We start from the raw sequence: 18146 nt of genomic DNA, 5'->3' as shown, positions 1-18146 counted from the left end.
GGAAACCACTAACACAGTTTGCACACTTTGATTTCTTAGCAGTAACAACACAATTCTAAAAACAGCATTATCTCAATATGCATATATCTAGCTCTCTCTTTTCAGTAGATGCGTAATATTCCCTAAGATGGGTGGACCTCGAGCTGCTAAACTGCTCCTTTTCTTGAAGGCTTTAATTGTAGCCAGTTGCTTTTTCTCTTCCCCCTGCTGTGCCTTGTTATGGAGACTTGTCATAAACATCTGTGTCGTGTGTGTGTGTGTGTGTGTGTGTGTGTGTGTGTGTGTGTGTGCCTGTTTTTTATCTGCAGGAGAGTTCTCCAAAACGGAATTTTTGCATCAAAGAGCATATGCATGTATTAAAAAAAATACTTACTTGAAAGGCAGAGCAATAGAGAGAGAGAGGGAGCTGGAGCCTGGAACTCCATCCCACAGGGATAGCAGGGACCTAAGTCCCCTGGCCACCCTCCGGGCACATAAGCAGGAGGCTGTGATGCTGGCATCCCCACCATGAGGCCCCTGTGCATTTTTCCTTCTAGTAGCTGCAACCAAAACTCCTTCGAGAAGGAGGAGCAGCTCCCTCTCTTCTGGTGTGGTGAGGTCTGCTCTTTCCAAGTTGACCTGCCTTGGCAGGAGCTCTCACAGGCGTGGGAAGCTCTGAGACCCCCGCTTCCTAAGAGCTGCATTTCCCTGGTTCTGCCAGCACCAGCCATGCAATGGCTGGCAGCCTTTCCCTTTGGCAGAGCTCCCTGTTCCCACCCTATGCTGCTGGGCTATGTGCCTTCCTGTCGGATTGGGAGGATCCGTTTGTCACTTGTTGTGTTATGTCCCGTCAGTGATCCCAGGACAACATTTGCTCTACAACAGCATGAGGCCACCCGGTGTGGACTCATTGCCCGACTTTGCTTCCGTTTCAAGAACCAGTCTTAAAAAAAAAAAAAAAAAAGGACCAGTCTTGCTCTCCACCCTGTGCCCAAGCTGGCCTGGTCCCAGGTAGGGGCCGCTGCTGGTGCTGCCAACTATCCTAGGAGCCTCAAGTGGAAGAGCTTCCACTCCTGGCAGGTGTCACTAGGAGCCGACTCTGCTTCTTCCTAGGTCACAGCAGTTCTGCTCCTCTTCTCAGTTTTGGGGGGATGAGGGAACATTGTGAAAGGAGAATCAGTAACAGCTGCATTGAAAGGATGCAGTGCATGCGGCCAGGGGTCCAGAGTTCCGCCTCCTCTGTTCTGACAGGTTCTTTGTCCAGCCTCAGTTCCCTGACTTTGCACTCCTTTTCCCAGGTCCTTCCTCTTTCCAAGCGACCAGCAGATAGACCTGGAGCTGTGGGCAGAGCAAGCTGAGTTTGATAGCACAGAGCTCCATCAGATGCGTGCACAGGACAACTGCATCTTCTCTATTAGCCCCAAAGCTGGGAGCCTGAGCCCTGGGCAGGAGGAGATGGTGGAGTTGAAGTACAGGTGCTCCCCCAACCATCACCACCCTGCACTTCTTGGAGCCCCCATGCTCCTGTGTGCCTCCTGTACTCCAATATCCATGGCCCTGGGAGGGACCACGTTCCTTTGTGTCCTCACCACACCTCCAGGGGGTGGCTTTCAAGTGGATCTCAAAGCTACAGGCGTACCACCACTTGCTGCTCACCTGCTTGTACAAACACTCACTGCTGGCCATATCCCCTCCCTTCCAGCCACGTCTTCACTGGCACTGACCGTCTTCCGGTGCTCTTCAAGGTGTCCTATGGCCGGGAGATCCTGGTATGGCCCCAGCACCCTGGGTCTCAGGCTGGAGGCTGTGTTGGGGATCAGGGGGACACAGCACTCACTGGACAGCCAAGAAAGAAATGGGGAACAGTGACCACCCCCTCCCCAGCTGGGAGGGGGTTGTGGGACTAGGGTTCAGATCTCTCTGCTGGGTGTGTATCCTCCTCCCAGGGAAGGACACCTCCCCACTCCTGCTGCCATGAGCTTTTTCTTTTCAGCTCAATTTCATAGGGGTGACAGTGAGGCCGCAGCAGAAGTACGTGCACTTCACCTCCACCAGCCATCAGTTTGTCCCTGTGCCCATCGGAGACATGATGCCTCCACGACAGGTCAGTCCGAGTTGTTGCGGTCACCTAGAGGCATAGGCTATGATCTCAACATGTGGGTATCAGCCCTTGACAGGGTGGCCATGACCCTGCGCTCCAGAAATACTTAAGAGGTGGGACTGGTTCATGGAAAGCTCCAGGCTAGGCCCAGGGGATACAAGGGCACAAGACTTTAGTCCCCTGGGGCCGGGTGCTGGGTCCTGTGCTAGAACCATTTCCCACAAAAAAGTGGGCTATTACCCAGATTCTAGTAGAAGCTCCTTCCAACATTTTTTACCATGAACCATACTAATCTATTTCATATTACATTTGCCCACACGCCAGCATTATGCATTTGAACACAACTGGGACTGAAGTGCCACAAATCTACACTCATGCTGCTACATGCAAAGCACGTTGGTATCTTCCCTTTTGTCTCATTCTGCTTCACGTCTTAAATCCTGGGCACCCCCACTCAGTCAACTTAGAACTGACCACTCACAGATCTCAGCCACAGCGTAGAATCATTTACTCCCAGAAGTATCTTTCTGGTTTTTGTTGTTGTTGTTGTCGTTTGTTTTGTTTTGTTTTTAAAGGATGTATTTGTTTTTATTGGAAAGACAGATTTTCACAGAGAAAGAGAGACAGAGTGAAAGATCTTCCATCTGCTGCTTCACTCCCCAAATGGCTGCAATAGCTAGAGCTGAGTCAATCTAAGTCAGGAGACAGGAGACAGAAACTTCTTCTGGGTCTTCCATGTGGGTGCAGGGTCCAAAGTCTTTGGGCCATCCTCCACTGCTTTCCCAGGCCCCCAGCAGGGAGCTGGATGGGAAGTGGAGCAGCTGGGACACAAACTGATGCCCATAAGGTATCCCTGCACTTGCAGGGGGAGGGTTAGTCAACTGAGCCATCATGCCAGTCCCTCCCCTGCCTGCACTCTTCCTAAAGGGTCTTTCCGGAGTGTGGAGAGCTGGGATGGGATTCCTCAGCAAGTTGTAGACTTTGCTTGCTTTTTTGATGCGAGGGAATTTGGTTCCTTTGCCCTGAAGACAAGCATTGGAAATCTCCCAGGGGGCACATAATGTTAAGCTTTCACAGCCGTGACGTGCCAAGCCCGTGCAGGCCCCTTGTGCTTCTGGGCGGGGGTCTCCATCTGCTCAGCCTTCAGCCAGGGGCCTTGCTCCTGGCTTGGTTACCCTCCATGCAACACCCCTGCACTCTCCCAAGTCCCAGTGACCCAGCTAGGGGCTGTGACTGAGCTGACTTTGACTACTGATGACAGCCCATGCTGTCTGAAGAAAGAAGATAAACTGGGAGGCAAGAAATAGATTTTTGAGTGATGAGTTTGCCTTTGGCAAAGTTTGAGGTGTCTTTGAGACAAGAAAGGCAGAGGTTGATGCCAGGTCCGTTCTAACTGCTCTAATCAGTTTCTCCACACTGGGTAGCTTATAAAGAACAGACATTTATTTCTGGCTTAAAGATCTATTTATTTATTGGAAAGACAAAGTTATGGAGGGAGGAGAGGTAGAGAGATTTTCTGTCTGTGGCTTACTCCCCCAAATGGCTGCAGTGGTCAAGGTTGGGCCAGGCCCCAAAGCCAGGACCCCAGAGTTTCTTCTAGGTCTCTCATGTGAGTAGCAGAGACCAACAGATTTGCCCTCCTCTGCTGCTTTCCCAGACCATTAGCAGGAAGTTGGATAAGAAGTGCAGCAGCCAGGACAAAACTAATTGAGTGATAATCCATATGGGATGCCAGTGTCACAGGAAGCAAGTTAACCCATTACAACACAATGCTGGCCCTCAGAAATTTATTCCTTATTGCTCTTCTGGAAATTATTTTTACTGAGACCACCATTACGGTGTATCAGGTTGAGCCTCTGTCTGCAGTGCCAACATCCCATATGGACAGCAGTTTGAGACCCAGCTACTTCAGTTTTGATCTGGTCCCCTGCTAATGTGCCTGGGAAAACAGCAGCCCAAGTGCTTGGGTCCCTGCATCCATGTGGAAGACCCAGAAGTGCCAAGATCCTGGTTTTGGCCTGGCCAAGCCCCAGCCATTATGGCCATTTGGGAGCAGGGTGAACAAACCATGTGGAAGATTAATCTCTCTCTGTAATTCTTTCAAATAGATTTTTAAAAATCAGTATTTAAAAATTATTTTTATTTATTGGAAAGACAGAGAGAAAGACAAATAAGCAAAATTCTGCTTTTGCCCGGTTCACTTCCCAAATCCCAGACCAAAACCAGCAGGCAGAAACTCAATCCAGGTCTCAAACACTGCAGGCAGAGACCCAGGCACTTAAGCCATCACCTGCTAACTCTTAGAGTGTGCATTAGCAGGAAGCTGTTACTACGAGCTGAGCCAAATCTCAAACCCAGGCACTCTGGTATGGTTGTGTGCATCCCAAGTGCTAATATGAATACTAGTTCTTGTAACTCCAGTTGGTGGAAGTCCCAGACCTAGGTGTGGCAGATTCAGTGCCCTCCCCCATGACCGGGCCACCTCCTAAATGTCCCAACTCTCAACACCATTGCTTCTGGGAGTGGGATGGGGGTGTGTGGCAGAGAGGGGCACAAATACTCAGTCCATAGCACCAGGCCTAGAGCTCAGCAGAGTGGGCCAGGATTGAGAAGGAAAGTCAGCCTGCTCAGTGCCCTAACTCCAGGTGAATCCTCCTTCTGGCTTCAGTTGTCACATCTCTGAAAGGAAGGAAGGGGCAGATCTTGGATTATTTTTCAGAATATTCTGAGCTGCGCAACTTTCACAGTTAATCGTGAGGACCTCAGGTCTCCCTTCTTCTGTCCTCTTACCCACCTCTCTCTAGTGGGGGGGACATGGAAGGTGGCCACCCCACAGTGATTAGAATGACAGTCCATAAAATGACAAGGGGTCTGGGTGGCACACACATCAATATAGCTTGGATATTGAATGTCCCTTAGTGGTCCCCAGGGTTGGAGTGCTGCTGGAAAGAGGTGGGACATTCAAGACATGAGGCTTAGTGGGAGGTCCTTAGGATGCTTGGAGGCAGCGTGCCTTCTAAAAATGATTCTTGCAAAAGGATTGCTATGAGGGACTGGCACCTTGGCTCAACAGGTTAACGCTCACCTTGCAAGTACCAGCATCCCAAATGGGAGCTTATCCAATTCTAGTCTAGCTCCATGTTATGGCCTGGGACAGCAGCAGAAGATGGCTTCAGATCTGTTCAGTCTAACTGTTGCAGCCATTTGGGGAGTGAATCAGCAGATGGAAGATCTTTCTCTGTGTGTCTATCCTTGTCACTCCACAAATCTTCCCTTTTTCCTGTGTGTAAGTTAGCCTCTTCAGGTATTCTGCCCTGTCATGAAAAGCTGACCAGGACACCCTAAATCCTAACACATACACAAGTTCCCTTAGAACTCTTAGGCTCAGAGAAAAACAAACTGCTCCTTAGCAAGCAGGATGGCAGAGCATCCTGACATGGTCCAGACTGCTAACCCAGTTGCGTACTTCTCAGGGGTCGGCTTCTATAAGGAAAGTCAGAGGCTTGTCATCCCGAGCTAGGAAAGAGCTTGCTCTGTTTGTGTTCCCTGGCAGATTTATGAGCTGTATAATGGGGGCTCACTGCCCGTGACATATGAGGTCCAAACCAACATCCTGTCCCAAGTTCAGGAGAAGAATTTTGACCACCCCATCTTCTGCTGCCTCAACCCCAAAGGGGAGATTCAGCCGGGCACCACTGCTCACACTCTGTGGATATTCTCACCTCTCGAGGCCAAGACCTACACGGTGGGTAGCAACTGGACACTGCAGGGATGGGGATGGAGGTGGGGAGGGTGGAGCTGGCTGCCCCCGCAGGCCTTGCCTTGAACCAGTCCCTCCTCCTACCCCCTGCCTGTTCAGGTAGATGTGCCCATACACATCCTAGGATGGAACTCTGCTCTCATCCGCTTCCAGGGGGTGGGCTATGACCCCCACGTCATGGGTGATACAGCTCCATTCTATACCCGCTCCTCGTGGGACAGCGGTTCTACACACTCTAGACTGCTGGTTCCTGGCCAGGTGAGGAGGAAAGAAAGCCAGAAAGCCTTAGACCTCAGAGGGGAGGCTTGGTTCCCAGTGTGCTCGGTGGAGAGGCTAGAGAAGCAGAAAACAGTGGGGGGTGGAAGTGTGCAGGCACCCACACAGAGGAGAGGCCCAGAGCCAGCCCTCCTCCAGGTCTAAGCACCAAGTGCTGCCTCCTAGTACCCATTACTTTTCCCGCTCAAGCCACTTGCCTGCTGCCCAGGCCTCCACCCCACTCCACTGCTCTGGGAAGTCGGAAGGTGGGATGATGGTTTCCCATTGCAGGTGTGATCTAGGACACTCTCCCCTAGACCTGGGTGGACTTTGATGAAAGATATCCATCTACAGCCAATAACACTTTGTTAGATCATATACTCCTCATCATTTGGATGATTGATTTACTCACCCACCCCCACCCCCACTCATGTACTCATCCATCTATCCATTCAATCATCAGCGTATCCATCCAACTACCCATCCATCAATCTGTGTACCCGATTCACCCAGCCAGGTACTCCTCTAGCCAAACACCAACTACCAACAATATATATCCACCTGTTCCTCCTACTCCCTGGATGAACAGCCTGGAAGCCCTAAGGACATGGAGACGAGCCAGTGTCCTACCTTGGAAGCAAACAGGGTGCAGGAGGAAACGCTCCTTCCTCAGGTCTCCTGGACATCCCCACACCTGCTCCTGACAGGTGGTGATGGCTATCCACCTGTTTGCGTGCAAGTATCCACCAGAGGCCCCAGTCAAGCTGGCTTTAGCTCTGGCATCCCTAAGCTGATTCTAAACCAGGTATTATACACCTATTTTAGTTGTTGACATCATCTAGGTTTCGGGTGGAGATTGTCTGAGTTGATCCCAGCTGCACACCTGGCAGATGGTGGAGAAAGCATTCTCACCCTTGAGGCCTCAGCAGAGTAACTGTAAAATGGGCACAAAGCATAGTGCCTGGGCCTCCATTGTGAGGACCAAGTGCATGTAACGCACCTACCATAGGGCACGGTCCTGAGAAAGTCCTCAATGGCTGTAGTGGCTGTGTGGGTATATCATTTCCTCACCTCCCAGGGTTTCCACTCAACAGCACGTCATCCTGTCCCAGCCTCATATCTCCTTGGGAAACATCCCTGTGCAGAGCAAGTGCAGCCGCCTGCTCTTCCTCAACAACATCTCCAAGAATGAGACAATTGTCTTTGCCTGGCAGCCAAATCCTCTGGACTTTGGGGAGGTTAGTTCCCAGTGCCCACAGCATCAGAACCTGCAGCAGCACTCCTCCCACCCCACTCAGTCCCATCCCATCCCATTCTATCATCCCATCCCATCCCATCCTCCACAAAACCCCTGAGTCTCCCACTTCAAATTGACAGGTGTCTGTGAGTCCCATGGAAGGTGAAGTGGCTCCTGAAGACACGATCCCATTCTTGGTGACTTTCAAAGCCTCTGAACATGCCAGCTTCTACAGCGTGGACTTGGTGTGCAAGGTGGGAGGCAGCCCAAAGGTCAGGGGCTCTGAGTCCTGGGGGTAAGGTCTGTTTTGAGGTCCCTATACCCCCAGAGAGAGGCAGGAGGCAGTCCTGGGGAGCATGGAGAGCCCCAGCATAGGTACCAGAGCAGGCCTAACCTAGACTAGATCTGGACTTTCTCTCTCCCCATCCTGGGCTGCAGGTGTACAGGCAGGAGCTCATGAGGCAGTACCACAAGGAGTTGCAGGAGTGGAAGAATGAGAAGCTGCGGCAGGAGGTGGAATTTACTATCACAGACAAAGAAGTAAAGGTGAAGTGGGCCAAGTAGGCCATGGGCGTGTCAATCAGAGGGGCTAGACTGGTGGGCTGAGGTAGCCCTCCATGCAAAACAAACAAACAAACAAACACCAGCCTGTCCCTAAAGGATCCTCTTCCACTCATAGGACTCAGTAGGGGGTCTGTACAGCTATTCCAAGGCTCTGGGGGAGGGAAGGCTGGCTGATCATTGCCAGCATCATGCAGCCTGCTTTTAAGGAACACACCACATGCCTGGCCCTGGGGACGCAGGGCCACCTGTGGCAGGCAGAGTCCCTCGGGGTGAGGGGAGGCGGTCGCCTCCAGTACAGGCTCTGGAAGCACATCACTGGGTTTGCTTCTGGCTCCTGAGGATTCCCAGCTCTCTGACCTCAGACCACTTATCTGACTTGGTCTCTGCTCCCTTGTGGGTCACGTGAGGACCACAGTGACACCTGGGAGGGATTTGCTTCATGCTAACTCAGAAGTAAGGCACAGAGGAGACAAGACCACCTCGAGGTGCTGAAGCTGGGTGCCAGGCAATGGAGGAGGCCTTGCAGCATCCTCTCCCTTTGGGTATATACCCCATATTTCCCATACTGTTAACATGGCTTAAAATATTTTGCTGGGCCCGGCGCGGTGGCATAGTGGTTAGGGTCCTCACCTTGAATGCGCCAGGATCCCATGTGGGCACTGGTTCTAATCCTGGCAGTCCTGCGTCCCAACCAGCTCCCTGGTCTGGGAGGGCAGTCAAGGAAGGCCCGGAGCCTTGAGACCTTGCACTCACGCAGTAGACTCGGAGTAGGCTCCTGGCTCCTGGCTTCAGATTGGCTCAGCTCCGGTCGTTGCAGCCGCTTGGGGAGTGGACCATCCGACGGAGGATCTTCCTCTCTGTCTCTCCTCCTCTCTGTATATCTGCCTTTCCAATAAAGATAAATAAATCTTAAAAAAAAAACACAATAGAAATATTTTGCTAGTGTAAGGAAAGGAACAGCTTGGCACCATCACGGTGAGGACTGAATGAGCTCCTGAATGCACAATGCCAGCACCAACAAGTGGGTAAAGGCATTTGTTGGGACTACCAGTGATGAACATAAGACAAAACTCCTCACTGCGGCCTCAGTTAAGTTCAGCGTCCCCGCCCCTGCAGGACTCCACAGTGCTCCTCCATCACCTCGAGCTGACCACACTGAACCCTCAGAGAACTGCTGCTCCCCTCTGCTTGAGGGATGCCAATGGCTTGCTTGGGGGTGTGGGACAGAGGACCTTCCAAATGAAGTCTTCACAGTGCAAACCACTTCCTCATGCCACTTGACCCCTTGGGGTGGCCCACCCAAGTCTCATGTCTTCTCTGCCTTCTGAAGACCAGGTCATCAGATTGTCCTTGTCTGCAAGCAGCACTTCCTCTTCCCAAACCTTACACCAGGGAAGGTTCTAGAAGAGGGTGTGAGGAGCAGGTGGGAGGCAGGCCTGGTCTTGGTTTCAGGCCCTCTGGAGGTCAGCAAGAAGAACTGGAAGGAGAAACTCTAGGCTTCCACCATCCTCACCCAGCTCCTTCCTCCTCAGAGAAGGTCCCGGTGCACAGCCTGTGAACCTGCCAGGAAGTACAAGGTGAGGCCGTTGGTCCCAGGCCCACCTTGGTAGGGTCCCAGTGATACCTAGAGCTGCAGGGGCAGCCTCTCAGAAAGGAGGTTTGAAAGTGCCAGTGGGCAGGACCCCAGGGGTCTGGTTGGGAGATGCAGTCAAGGGACCTGTCTGTGTTCCCTGGAGATGCCTGTCACCCACAACACCTTCCTTGTTCCCCAAGACACTGCCACCCATCAGGAACCAGCCTGCTCCAAGTCGACCCGCCAGCTGGGACCTACAGATCCCGATGGAGCAGTCATCCTGGTTGTGCCCCAAGCCACCACCACCGGGCATGCTGTGCTTGGGCCTCACTGCTCGAGCCCATGGCACGGACTACTTTCTGGCCAACTTCTTCTCAGACTTTTCCTGCCACTTCTTGCACCGGTGAACAATTGGGGAAGCAGGGGTGTTTTTCCCATGCCCTTGGTCCCCTCTCCCACCCCAGAGGTGATGGCTGGGGCAAGTATAGGGACAGCAATCCCCTCTCTGCTTAGGCCTTGAGGAGGAGGAAGAGCAGGGAGACAGAGCAGACAAGACCCTGCCCAGAGATCTCCCTGCTCCCTCCTCATTTCTTATTTTCCAACTCAGAGCATCTCTGGGTCCTCCACTGTCCCTGAAGTTGACCTTGGCGCTCAGTGCCTTTGGGCTAAGACTGGGGTGAGAGTGGGGGGCACAAATTCTTTTATGTCTTCCCATCTGGGAAGCTACCACTGTCACTTGTGCCTCCAACCCCAGCACGTCCACTCACAATGTTCTGGATTCTACTCCCCCACCCCCACCAGGGAGCTGCCGAAGAGGAGGGTCCCCAAGCAAGAGTCGGCAGTGTTCTGGGAAGAACCCTCCGAAGGCAGGTGGGGCCCCGTCTCTAAGCAGAAGCGCCAGCTCTTGGTTGACTGTCTTACCACCATCATCAGGTGCCACTCACCCTCCCTGTGCCAGAGCTCACTTTTGATGGTGCTGGGGTGGAAGTTAGGGGCAGGCCAGCACAGGTCTATCTAATGGAGTTGGCTGGAGGGCCCCCATGGCTGGGCCCCGAAATTTGCCCCATCCTGCAGCTGGCTGATGGATGAGGCAGGAGTCAGTTGACCATCCTCCCCAGAAACCCTGCTCTTCACCTGTGCAACTCCTACCTGTGGGGTCCACCCCCACCACATCTTGGGCACCTGTAAGAATCCATACTGCTCCAAGATGCCTTCCCCAGAAGGGATTAAGAACTGCTCCCCCACCTCCCACTGCGGAACCCTTGCTGGGGAAAGTAGACAACATAAGTGGCTCTTCAGGGAGCCTGAAGCTGGGGCTGTTCTGGGAGTGGGTAGGGGGAGGGTGTCTACAAGAGGCTCTTCCACATGATCTGCTGCTTCTTGCCACCCAGGGGCCTGCTGGAAGACAAGAACTTCCATGAAGCCATGGACCAGAGCTTGGTGGAGCAGGTGCCATATTTCTGCCAGTTCTGGAGCGAGCAGTCGGCCAGGTTTGCAGCCAAGATGAGCAGCCAGCACTTAATGCCAGTCCTGTCTTTCTCCTCCTCCGTTGGGCAGGGAGGGAAAGACAAGGAGCAGAAGGACGACAAATTGGGGTGGGGGAGGAAGGACAGAGGAGAAGAAGAGGAGAAGGAGGAGGAGGAAGAGGAAGAGGAGGTGGAAGAGGAAGAGGGGGAGGAGGAGGAGCTGCGGGAGGAGGAGGAGTTAAGCAAAGAGGACATGGAGGAAGAGAATTTGACATCCCTGGAGAATGAGTCTGCGCAGCAACCCGAGTCCATGCAGCAGGACTTGAAGCTCATCCTGAAAGAGGAGCAAGAGCGGGATGAGAAGCAGGCCATCAGCAGGTGAGAGCCAGGCCTGGGGCTAGAGTCAGCAGGGATTATGGGCAAGTGAACCAGGTCCAGGGTGGGGGTCAGCGTAGGGCTGACTGTGGATTTCCAGGAGTGGAGTATGGAGGCTGGCCCAGAACCCTGCATGTATGGGTCTCTTCCCCTACTCAGCATTCAGTGACCTCATGTTAGTAGCATGAGGCCTTGGTGGGAGTCAACCCCTGGCGCCACCCCCTACCACTACCTAGACAGTCCTTCGTTTTCACAGACAACTCCGGAGGGTTTCTAGAGCCAGAAGCACAGCAGCTGCTGTTTGTACTCTCCCCCTGCCCTGTGGGGTGGTGAGGTTGCACGGTGGATACATTTTGACTTTGATTCCAAGTTCCCTGCGCAGCCTCTCAGCCCTTCCTTTGCTCCAGACCTAGCCCCACGTGGAGCCAGGCCTACAGTTGGCTCGGGTTTGCATCCCATCTGCCTTTCACCAGCAGGTGATTGGGCATTTTCAACCAAATTTTGAAGCATTTGCCCAATCGGAGCAAGGTTGACCCACACAGCGTTGGAGGTGTGGGTGGGTGAGGTGAGAAGCGAAGTGGAAGCACGTGGACACTGCACCAGCGGAGAAGATGGGGGCAGAACCCTCCTGCGGGAGGAGGCTGACGCGGGCGCGCGGTCTCTGGCAGGCTTCAGGCCTTCGCCAACCTACAGGAGGCGCTGCTGGAGAACATGATCCTCAATGTGCTGGTGGAGGCGAGCCGCGGAGAAGTGGTGCTCACCTCGCGGCCGCGCATCATCGCCCTGCCGCCGTTCAGCGCGCCCAGGTGGAGCCCGCCGCGCACCCGGAGCGGGAGGGACGCGAGGGGCAGGCTCAGCCCAGAGCACGCCGCCCCCCCCCCCCCCCCCACACACACACAGACACACAGCTAGCTGGGGCTTTTCTGGCTCGCAGGTTGCTGAACCCAGAACAGGTGTTGCCGATGCAGAAAACGGAGGGTCGACGCCAGGGGGCGCCACCTCCTACGGACTCCATGCCTGTGTGCAATGCCAGCCCCTCCAACCTGCCGTCCTAGGTGCTCTCCAGCCCTCTCTAAGTAAAGCGTTCAGCTTGGCCTTCTGTATCTTCCTGTCCTTTATTTCTCCCACATGGGGAAGTGCGCGTGGGCTCTGAGCGTGCCGCGTCGTGGGAAGGACCAGGGCCGACCGCCGTGGCAGACAGCTACCAGACAGGACTGGTAGGATGAGGCGCCTCTCCACCGCGCCCCTGAGTGAGAGTTCTCGCCGCTCTGCTGCCCGGCCCTGGGCCCAGCCTTGCCGCTGGGGGACACTCCCGGAGCGGCCTGGAGTCATTCGCCCCGTGTGGCCTGGAGTACAGGAACAGAGCGCCCGGTGGGGCCAGCGGGGCAGGCGCGCACTCCCACCGGGTCCCCTGCACCTGCCGGACCAGCCTTGCAGCACGCATTCGGCTCCCAGAACTTCTGTTAAGCGGTTGGGAAGGGAGGAAAAGTTAGGCACATAGTGGTGGACCAGGAACCAAGCGATGGGGTGGAGGGTGGGGAGCTGTCTGGGGGGGCGGGGGTCGAAGTCGCCAATGGACAGCTGGCCACACTACCCAGTCTGCGAGGCTCCCGCGGTGATGCGGATCCCTCCTAGCCTAGGACACTCGGCAGCCTCTGTGCTCGGCTCCTCCCCACCCCCTCCCCGGTCCCGCAGGTGGGTGGAAAAGTGACATCTGGTGTTGTTCCAGAGGCGCCCAGGTCCCCAGCACCCTCCCCTCCAGCCCCCGCTGCCAAGGCCTCAGTCGCAGTGCCTGAGCGGGGGGGAGGGGACGCTCCGCCTCCTGGAGTCAATATTTGCCCCGAGCAAACGGGCGCCGGGACAGGTGTGAGTGTGTGTGTGTGTGTGTGTGTGTGTGTGTGTGTGTGTGTGTTTAGGGGCGGAGACTGAGCCGGCCGTATAAGGGTGCGCAGAGCCCGGCTCCGGCACAAACTCTGGGGCGTGGGCTGGGGACCGAGCCAAACAGGGCCGGCGAGGGCACAGGGAGGCGGGAAGGCCGGGTGGAGGGCGCCCCGGAGGCAGGGGCGGGCCCCTAGCGCACCTGCGGCGGCCGCCGACGTGTCAGCCTCACCGGCGCGCCAGGTGAGGGCAGAGGCATAGCGGAGCGCCCAGCGGACTGTGCTCGCTCGCGGAAGATCCAGCACCCGGAGATCTCCGGCGGGGCCCTCGCCGGGTACCCCCACCCGGGCCGTCCGCTCCCGCCCCGCGACGAGCCCCTCGCACAAACCGGATCTGAGCGTTTTGTTCGTTCGGCTCGCGTGAGGCAGGGGCGGCCTCTCAGCACTGGTCCTGGGAGATCACGGGCCCGTCGCCACGCAGGCACCTGCCACCGCCGCCGACACTGCGACCATCTGGGTCGGGGAGGCTGTGGCCGCTCTCTGAGGGAGATCCGGTCGTTGCCATTCGGCCTGCAGCTCCCGTGCTGCCTGGCGCCTGGCTGGGGCCTGGGTGATACCGGATGGCAGTGTGGATGGGGGGACGAGGGAGGGCGCTGGGGGCCGAAGAGAAACAGGAACCGCTGGGGTGTGGAGAGGGAGTGTAGACACTTGGTTCTAGTCGGGCTCAGGACGCTTTAGTCACCTCCTGGCCCCAGGGGATCTGGCCGCTTGGAGGGCCAGGGCCTGCCCAGATCCATATCCTGGTTCCTGGGCTCCTAGCCATGCTCGGAAGTTCCCCAGAGGGCTTGGAGCTCCAGCTGGGAGGTGTGGAAAATCCAGATGGGGCCAACCCCAAATTCACTCCTCCCATCTTTTGGGTGCTGCTGCCAGCATCCTGGGTACTTCACTCCCTGCCACCTTCTTTGGTCCTCAACTGACTGATTGACAATGACAAACACAGGGTACCAGGTGTAGCCTCTCACCCCTTTTCCCAAACTCCATGACCCCATGTTGAGTCAGCTGGGGCCGCCTAGGGGGTGCACCCACCTACCCCCTCCTGCTGAGTAGGAGGCTAAGAATATTGAAGGCACAGCCCAGCAGGGACAAATCCCTCCTGGTCACCCCCTAACCCTGCCATCCAGTGACTCTGCTGTGGCAGAGGAGGACATAGGGGTGTACCACACTCCCCCCAAAGTTCGCTGGCCTCTTGCTTGGAGAGCTCAAAATGGGGGGGGGGGGTGTTCCATGTAAGCCTTGAAGTAGGCTGAGCCTAAGCTGGGTGGCAGTCTTCTAAAAACAAACAAACAAAAAGTAGGGATGCTGAGCCAGCCCCAGTGAGGGGGCCCATCTAGGCCCGGGCTGGAGGAAGATTCATCAGACACCAAAAGAATCCCCATTTTTTCTCCCTTGGGTGGGGGAGCTTGGTGGGTGCCTCCCTGACCCACAACCAAGCTGAGGCAGCCCCGGGGGAGACAGGAACAAGTAAACATGCCTTGAAATTAAATGTTCTTGGGGGTGCTGGCCTGTTGCCCCTGTGCTACCACTCACTCTGCTGCTCTTGCTCCGCTAGCTCCTCTCCAAGGCTGCCTCACCCCTGCCCAGAGGCCCCAGGGATGGGCTGAGTCCCTAGCCTGGAGAAAAGGGAGGGGTTGAGATGGGGTCTGACAGATGCCAGGCAGGTCTGGGGAGAGTGGACTGCCCCAGGACCAGGGCAGACCTGTGGGCTCCCAGCAGGGAGCAGGGATGGTTGGGGGGCAGGAGAAGCATGTGCAGCCCCAGCCCGGCCTCCCCCACCAGGTTTCTGATCCTGGCAGGTGGTGGGGTCTGCTGACCCTCACACCACACACACACACACACACACACACACACACACAGGCCCTCAGAGGGAGGGGCAAAGGGAAGACTAAAGCCAGCGTTGGAGCTGGGGTCTGTCCCTGCCGCAGAGAGACAAGGCCCCTTCCCCCTCACGGCCTAATCTCCTCAGCCCCCACCCAGCCCCTAGGCCCACATTTCCCGGCCAATTACCCAGAGATCTGGCCTTTCTGCCCCCTCTCCACCAGGCCCCCTCCTTGCAGGGGCGGAGTCTCTTGGGTGCCTGGCAGGCCTGCAGGTGCTGGGCTGGATAGGGGTGCTCAGCAGCTGCTGGGCGAGGAGCTCCCCTCCCCCTCCTGCCTGCTTCCTGTCGTCCCTGTCAGCACCCTGGGTGGGGGGAGGGAGCAGGTAGGGGGGAAATGGAAAAAGGGTTGGAGCAGGTGGAGGGCAGCAGGCACAGAGAAGTGGGGAGGGAGGAAGAGGGAAAAGAGGCTGGGCCAGAAGGCAGAAGGACACCCTGGGTAGACAGAAGTGCAGGCCAGAGCCACGGGGTGAGGATGGGGGCAGTGGGAAAGCCCAAGACCCCCCCCCCCCCAGGAGGCCACAGGGAGAAACTGGAGAGAAGCCAGAGAAGAGGGACTCTCCCTTTTCCTCCCCCTGCCCCATCACCCGGAGAGAACAGGGGAAAGGGAATTGCAAAAAGGCAGAGGACAGGGCAGCCAGAGGGATGTGGAGGAAGGTTAAACTGCCCACCAGGGGCAGGAGGTCACCTCAGCAGAGGATACAGAGGCGGCTCCTGGCTCCTAAATAGGTAGCAAATGAGGGACAGCCAGGACTGGGAGAGGGGGAGGGGGCAGTGATCCCCCTGTCATGAGAGATCCCTTTCCTCTTCCCCATCAGAAGACAGGTGCAAAAGGGAAGGGGAGGTGCAGAGATCGGACCCCATCTCTCTCCCTTATCCTTTCCCTCGTGGTCAAGGCTGGACAGCCCAAGTGCTGTGCCTGCTGCTCTGCCTCCGCCCACTCAGCCCAGCCTTGGCCATGCTGGGCTTGGAGGCCATCCAGGGTCCTTGTGAAAGTGCGGAGGCTGGAAGGGGGCCTCAACCCCAGGTGCTAATCCCCATCCGGCCAAGGCAGCACCACAGCCTCGCTGACCTTCGTGGAGATTAATCCCCATGGAGACGGCAACTCGCCCCTCACTCTGGCTAGGCCAGGGGGTGGTGGAGGCGGTGATGGCAGAATCAGTGTGGCAAGCAGTGGGAGCCCTGCCAAAGGCACCCCAGGGTCCCAGAACACAGCTGAGACCCTCTCCCCTCCCCTCACCCCCTGCCAAGAGGGAAAACAACTGGCCAATGGCTGAATAGGGTGCCAGGACCAACACTGCCAGAAACCAGGCCTTGGCTGTATCCCCAAATACAGGCCTTCCTGGGCAAGAACAAGCCTGGGTTACACCCCATACCTCTCTGCCCAGATCTTCCCAAGTTGGAGCAGAGTGGCACCATGTCTCCCAGTGCTCAGCCAGAGTGAGCTATACTTGTTGCCTTGGGCACTCCACCTGGCCAGGCCAGTCTTGCCCTAGGGGTGTTGGACAGAACAGTACAACAAAGTCAGTTAAAAACAAAGCCATGGACAGTCATTGTGCCCAGCAATTAACACACCCACATCTCACATGGGGTTGCGGGAGGCGAGTGGGGGGCAGGTCTTGGGGATCAGAGATTCCAGCTTCTTGCTGTTGTGCACCTAGGAGATCCAAATAGGCACCCAAATATTTGAGCCCTTGTCACCCATGGGAAAAACCTGGACTGAGTTCTGCCTGACCCAGCCCAGTACTTGGGAAGGGGGAGTATTGGTGGGTATTTTGGCAGGGGAGCCACAAGGAGAGGGCCTCCATCTCTCACATACAAAAGGGAAGGGGGCCAGCAAGCAGCACAACACTGTACCACCCAGGAGAGCAGTGGTTTGAGTCCCTGCTACTCGTCCAACTCCCCGCCAATGCATCAGAGGAGGCAGGAGCAGGTTTAAACCTCCTGGAGCTCCTGCCGTCCAGAAGGGAGATTCAGATGGAGCTTCAGGCCCAGCCCAGCCCTGGCCATGATGACCATTTGAGCAGTGAACCATCACATGGAAGCTCATTCGCTCTTGTGCGCACCCCTCCTCCACCCCTTTATATCTCTGTGTTACTCTGCCTTTCAAAAAGAAGGAAAAGAAAAATAGCCACAACAGGAATAGCCAGGGAGCAGATATTGTGGTACAGCAAGTTAAGCCCCTGCCTGCAGTGCTGGCATCCCACATGGGCTTCATTTGGAGTCCAGACTGTTCTGCTGCCAATCCACATCCTTGTTGGTGCCTGGGAAAGCCTCAGAGGATGACACATGTGCTTAGGCCCCTGCCATCCATGTGGGAAACCCAAAGGAAGCTCCAGGTTCCTGGCTTCAGCCTGGCCCAGCTCAGGCTCTTGTGGCCTTTAGAGGGAGTGAACCAGTGGATGGGAGATGTTTCTCCCTCTCTCTGTAACTCTGCCTTTCAAATAAACTTAAAAATGTTTAAAAGCTAGTTCATCCAATTTATAAAGGTGGAACACACAAGCTCGCTCGTGCATGGGCCCAATGCACACATGACATATGGTATGTAGCACAGAATATATCAGGAGGAAAAAGTGAGGTGCCATCTGCCCATAAAGGAGGGAGGAGATGGAGGTGTATACTGAACCCCAAAAGCAGACCGGCAGGTGTGTAGTGTGTGGGACGTCGCCTGTATGCCTGCAGCTGTGGGTGACAGCTTTCAGCTGATAGAACATCTGTGTACCAGTGCCTCCTTTCTATGTTCTATGCAAGAGTGGGGCCTTTGTGTCCCAGGGATTGAGTGGCAACAAGCCCTGGACACTGGCCAGTTCTCCAGTCCCACTGAGCAAGCAGCAGGCAAGAGGGACCCTGCTGTTTTCAGCGGGCAGGAGATTGTGCTGGTGGGCGGGGCACTGTCCCTGGCCTGCCTGCGTCAGGCTGGTCTCTGCCAGGAGTTATCTCTGTTTCCCAGGAGACCAGCCCAGCACCCACTGCCCCCAGGGGAAGTGCTCATCTGCCCGTTGCAGACCTGGCATGGGGGTGGGGTT

General features: G+C 55.9%; 1 protein-coding gene across 1 annotated transcript in view; it reads left to right on the top strand.

Annotated features, from left to right (window-relative positions):
- Nucleotides 1–12406, top strand: part of CFAP65 (cilia and flagella associated protein 65) — a 34028-nt gene extending 21622 nt beyond the window's left edge. Inside the window, exons 19-31 of the mRNA XM_058664293.1 lie at nt 1278–1454; nt 1682–1748; nt 1973–2083; nt 5940–6098; nt 7190–7333; nt 7473–7586; nt 7771–7878; nt 9429–9473; nt 9670–9872; nt 10271–10402; nt 10861–11313; nt 11979–12116; nt 12245–12406. Of these exons, the coding sequence (XP_058520276.1) occupies nt 1278–1454; nt 1682–1748; nt 1973–2083; nt 5940–6098; nt 7190–7333; nt 7473–7586; nt 7771–7878; nt 9429–9473; nt 9670–9872; nt 10271–10402; nt 10861–11313; nt 11979–12116; nt 12245–12365 (1972 nt within the window). The 3' untranslated portion in view covers nt 12366–12406. The remainder of the gene's footprint in view (nt 1–1277; nt 1455–1681; nt 1749–1972; nt 2084–5939; nt 6099–7189; nt 7334–7472; nt 7587–7770; nt 7879–9428; nt 9474–9669; nt 9873–10270; nt 10403–10860; nt 11314–11978; nt 12117–12244) is intronic.
- The last annotated feature ends 5740 nt before the right edge of the window (nt 12407–18146 follow it).

Source organism: Ochotona princeps, chromosome 5, assembly GCF_030435755.1.
Source record: "Ochotona princeps isolate mOchPri1 chromosome 5, mOchPri1.hap1, whole genome shotgun sequence".
Lineage (NCBI taxonomy): Eukaryota > Metazoa > Chordata > Mammalia > Lagomorpha > Ochotonidae > Ochotona > Ochotona princeps.
Note: the sequence above shows the minus strand (reverse complement) of the source record. Positions and strands in the feature narration are given on the sequence as shown.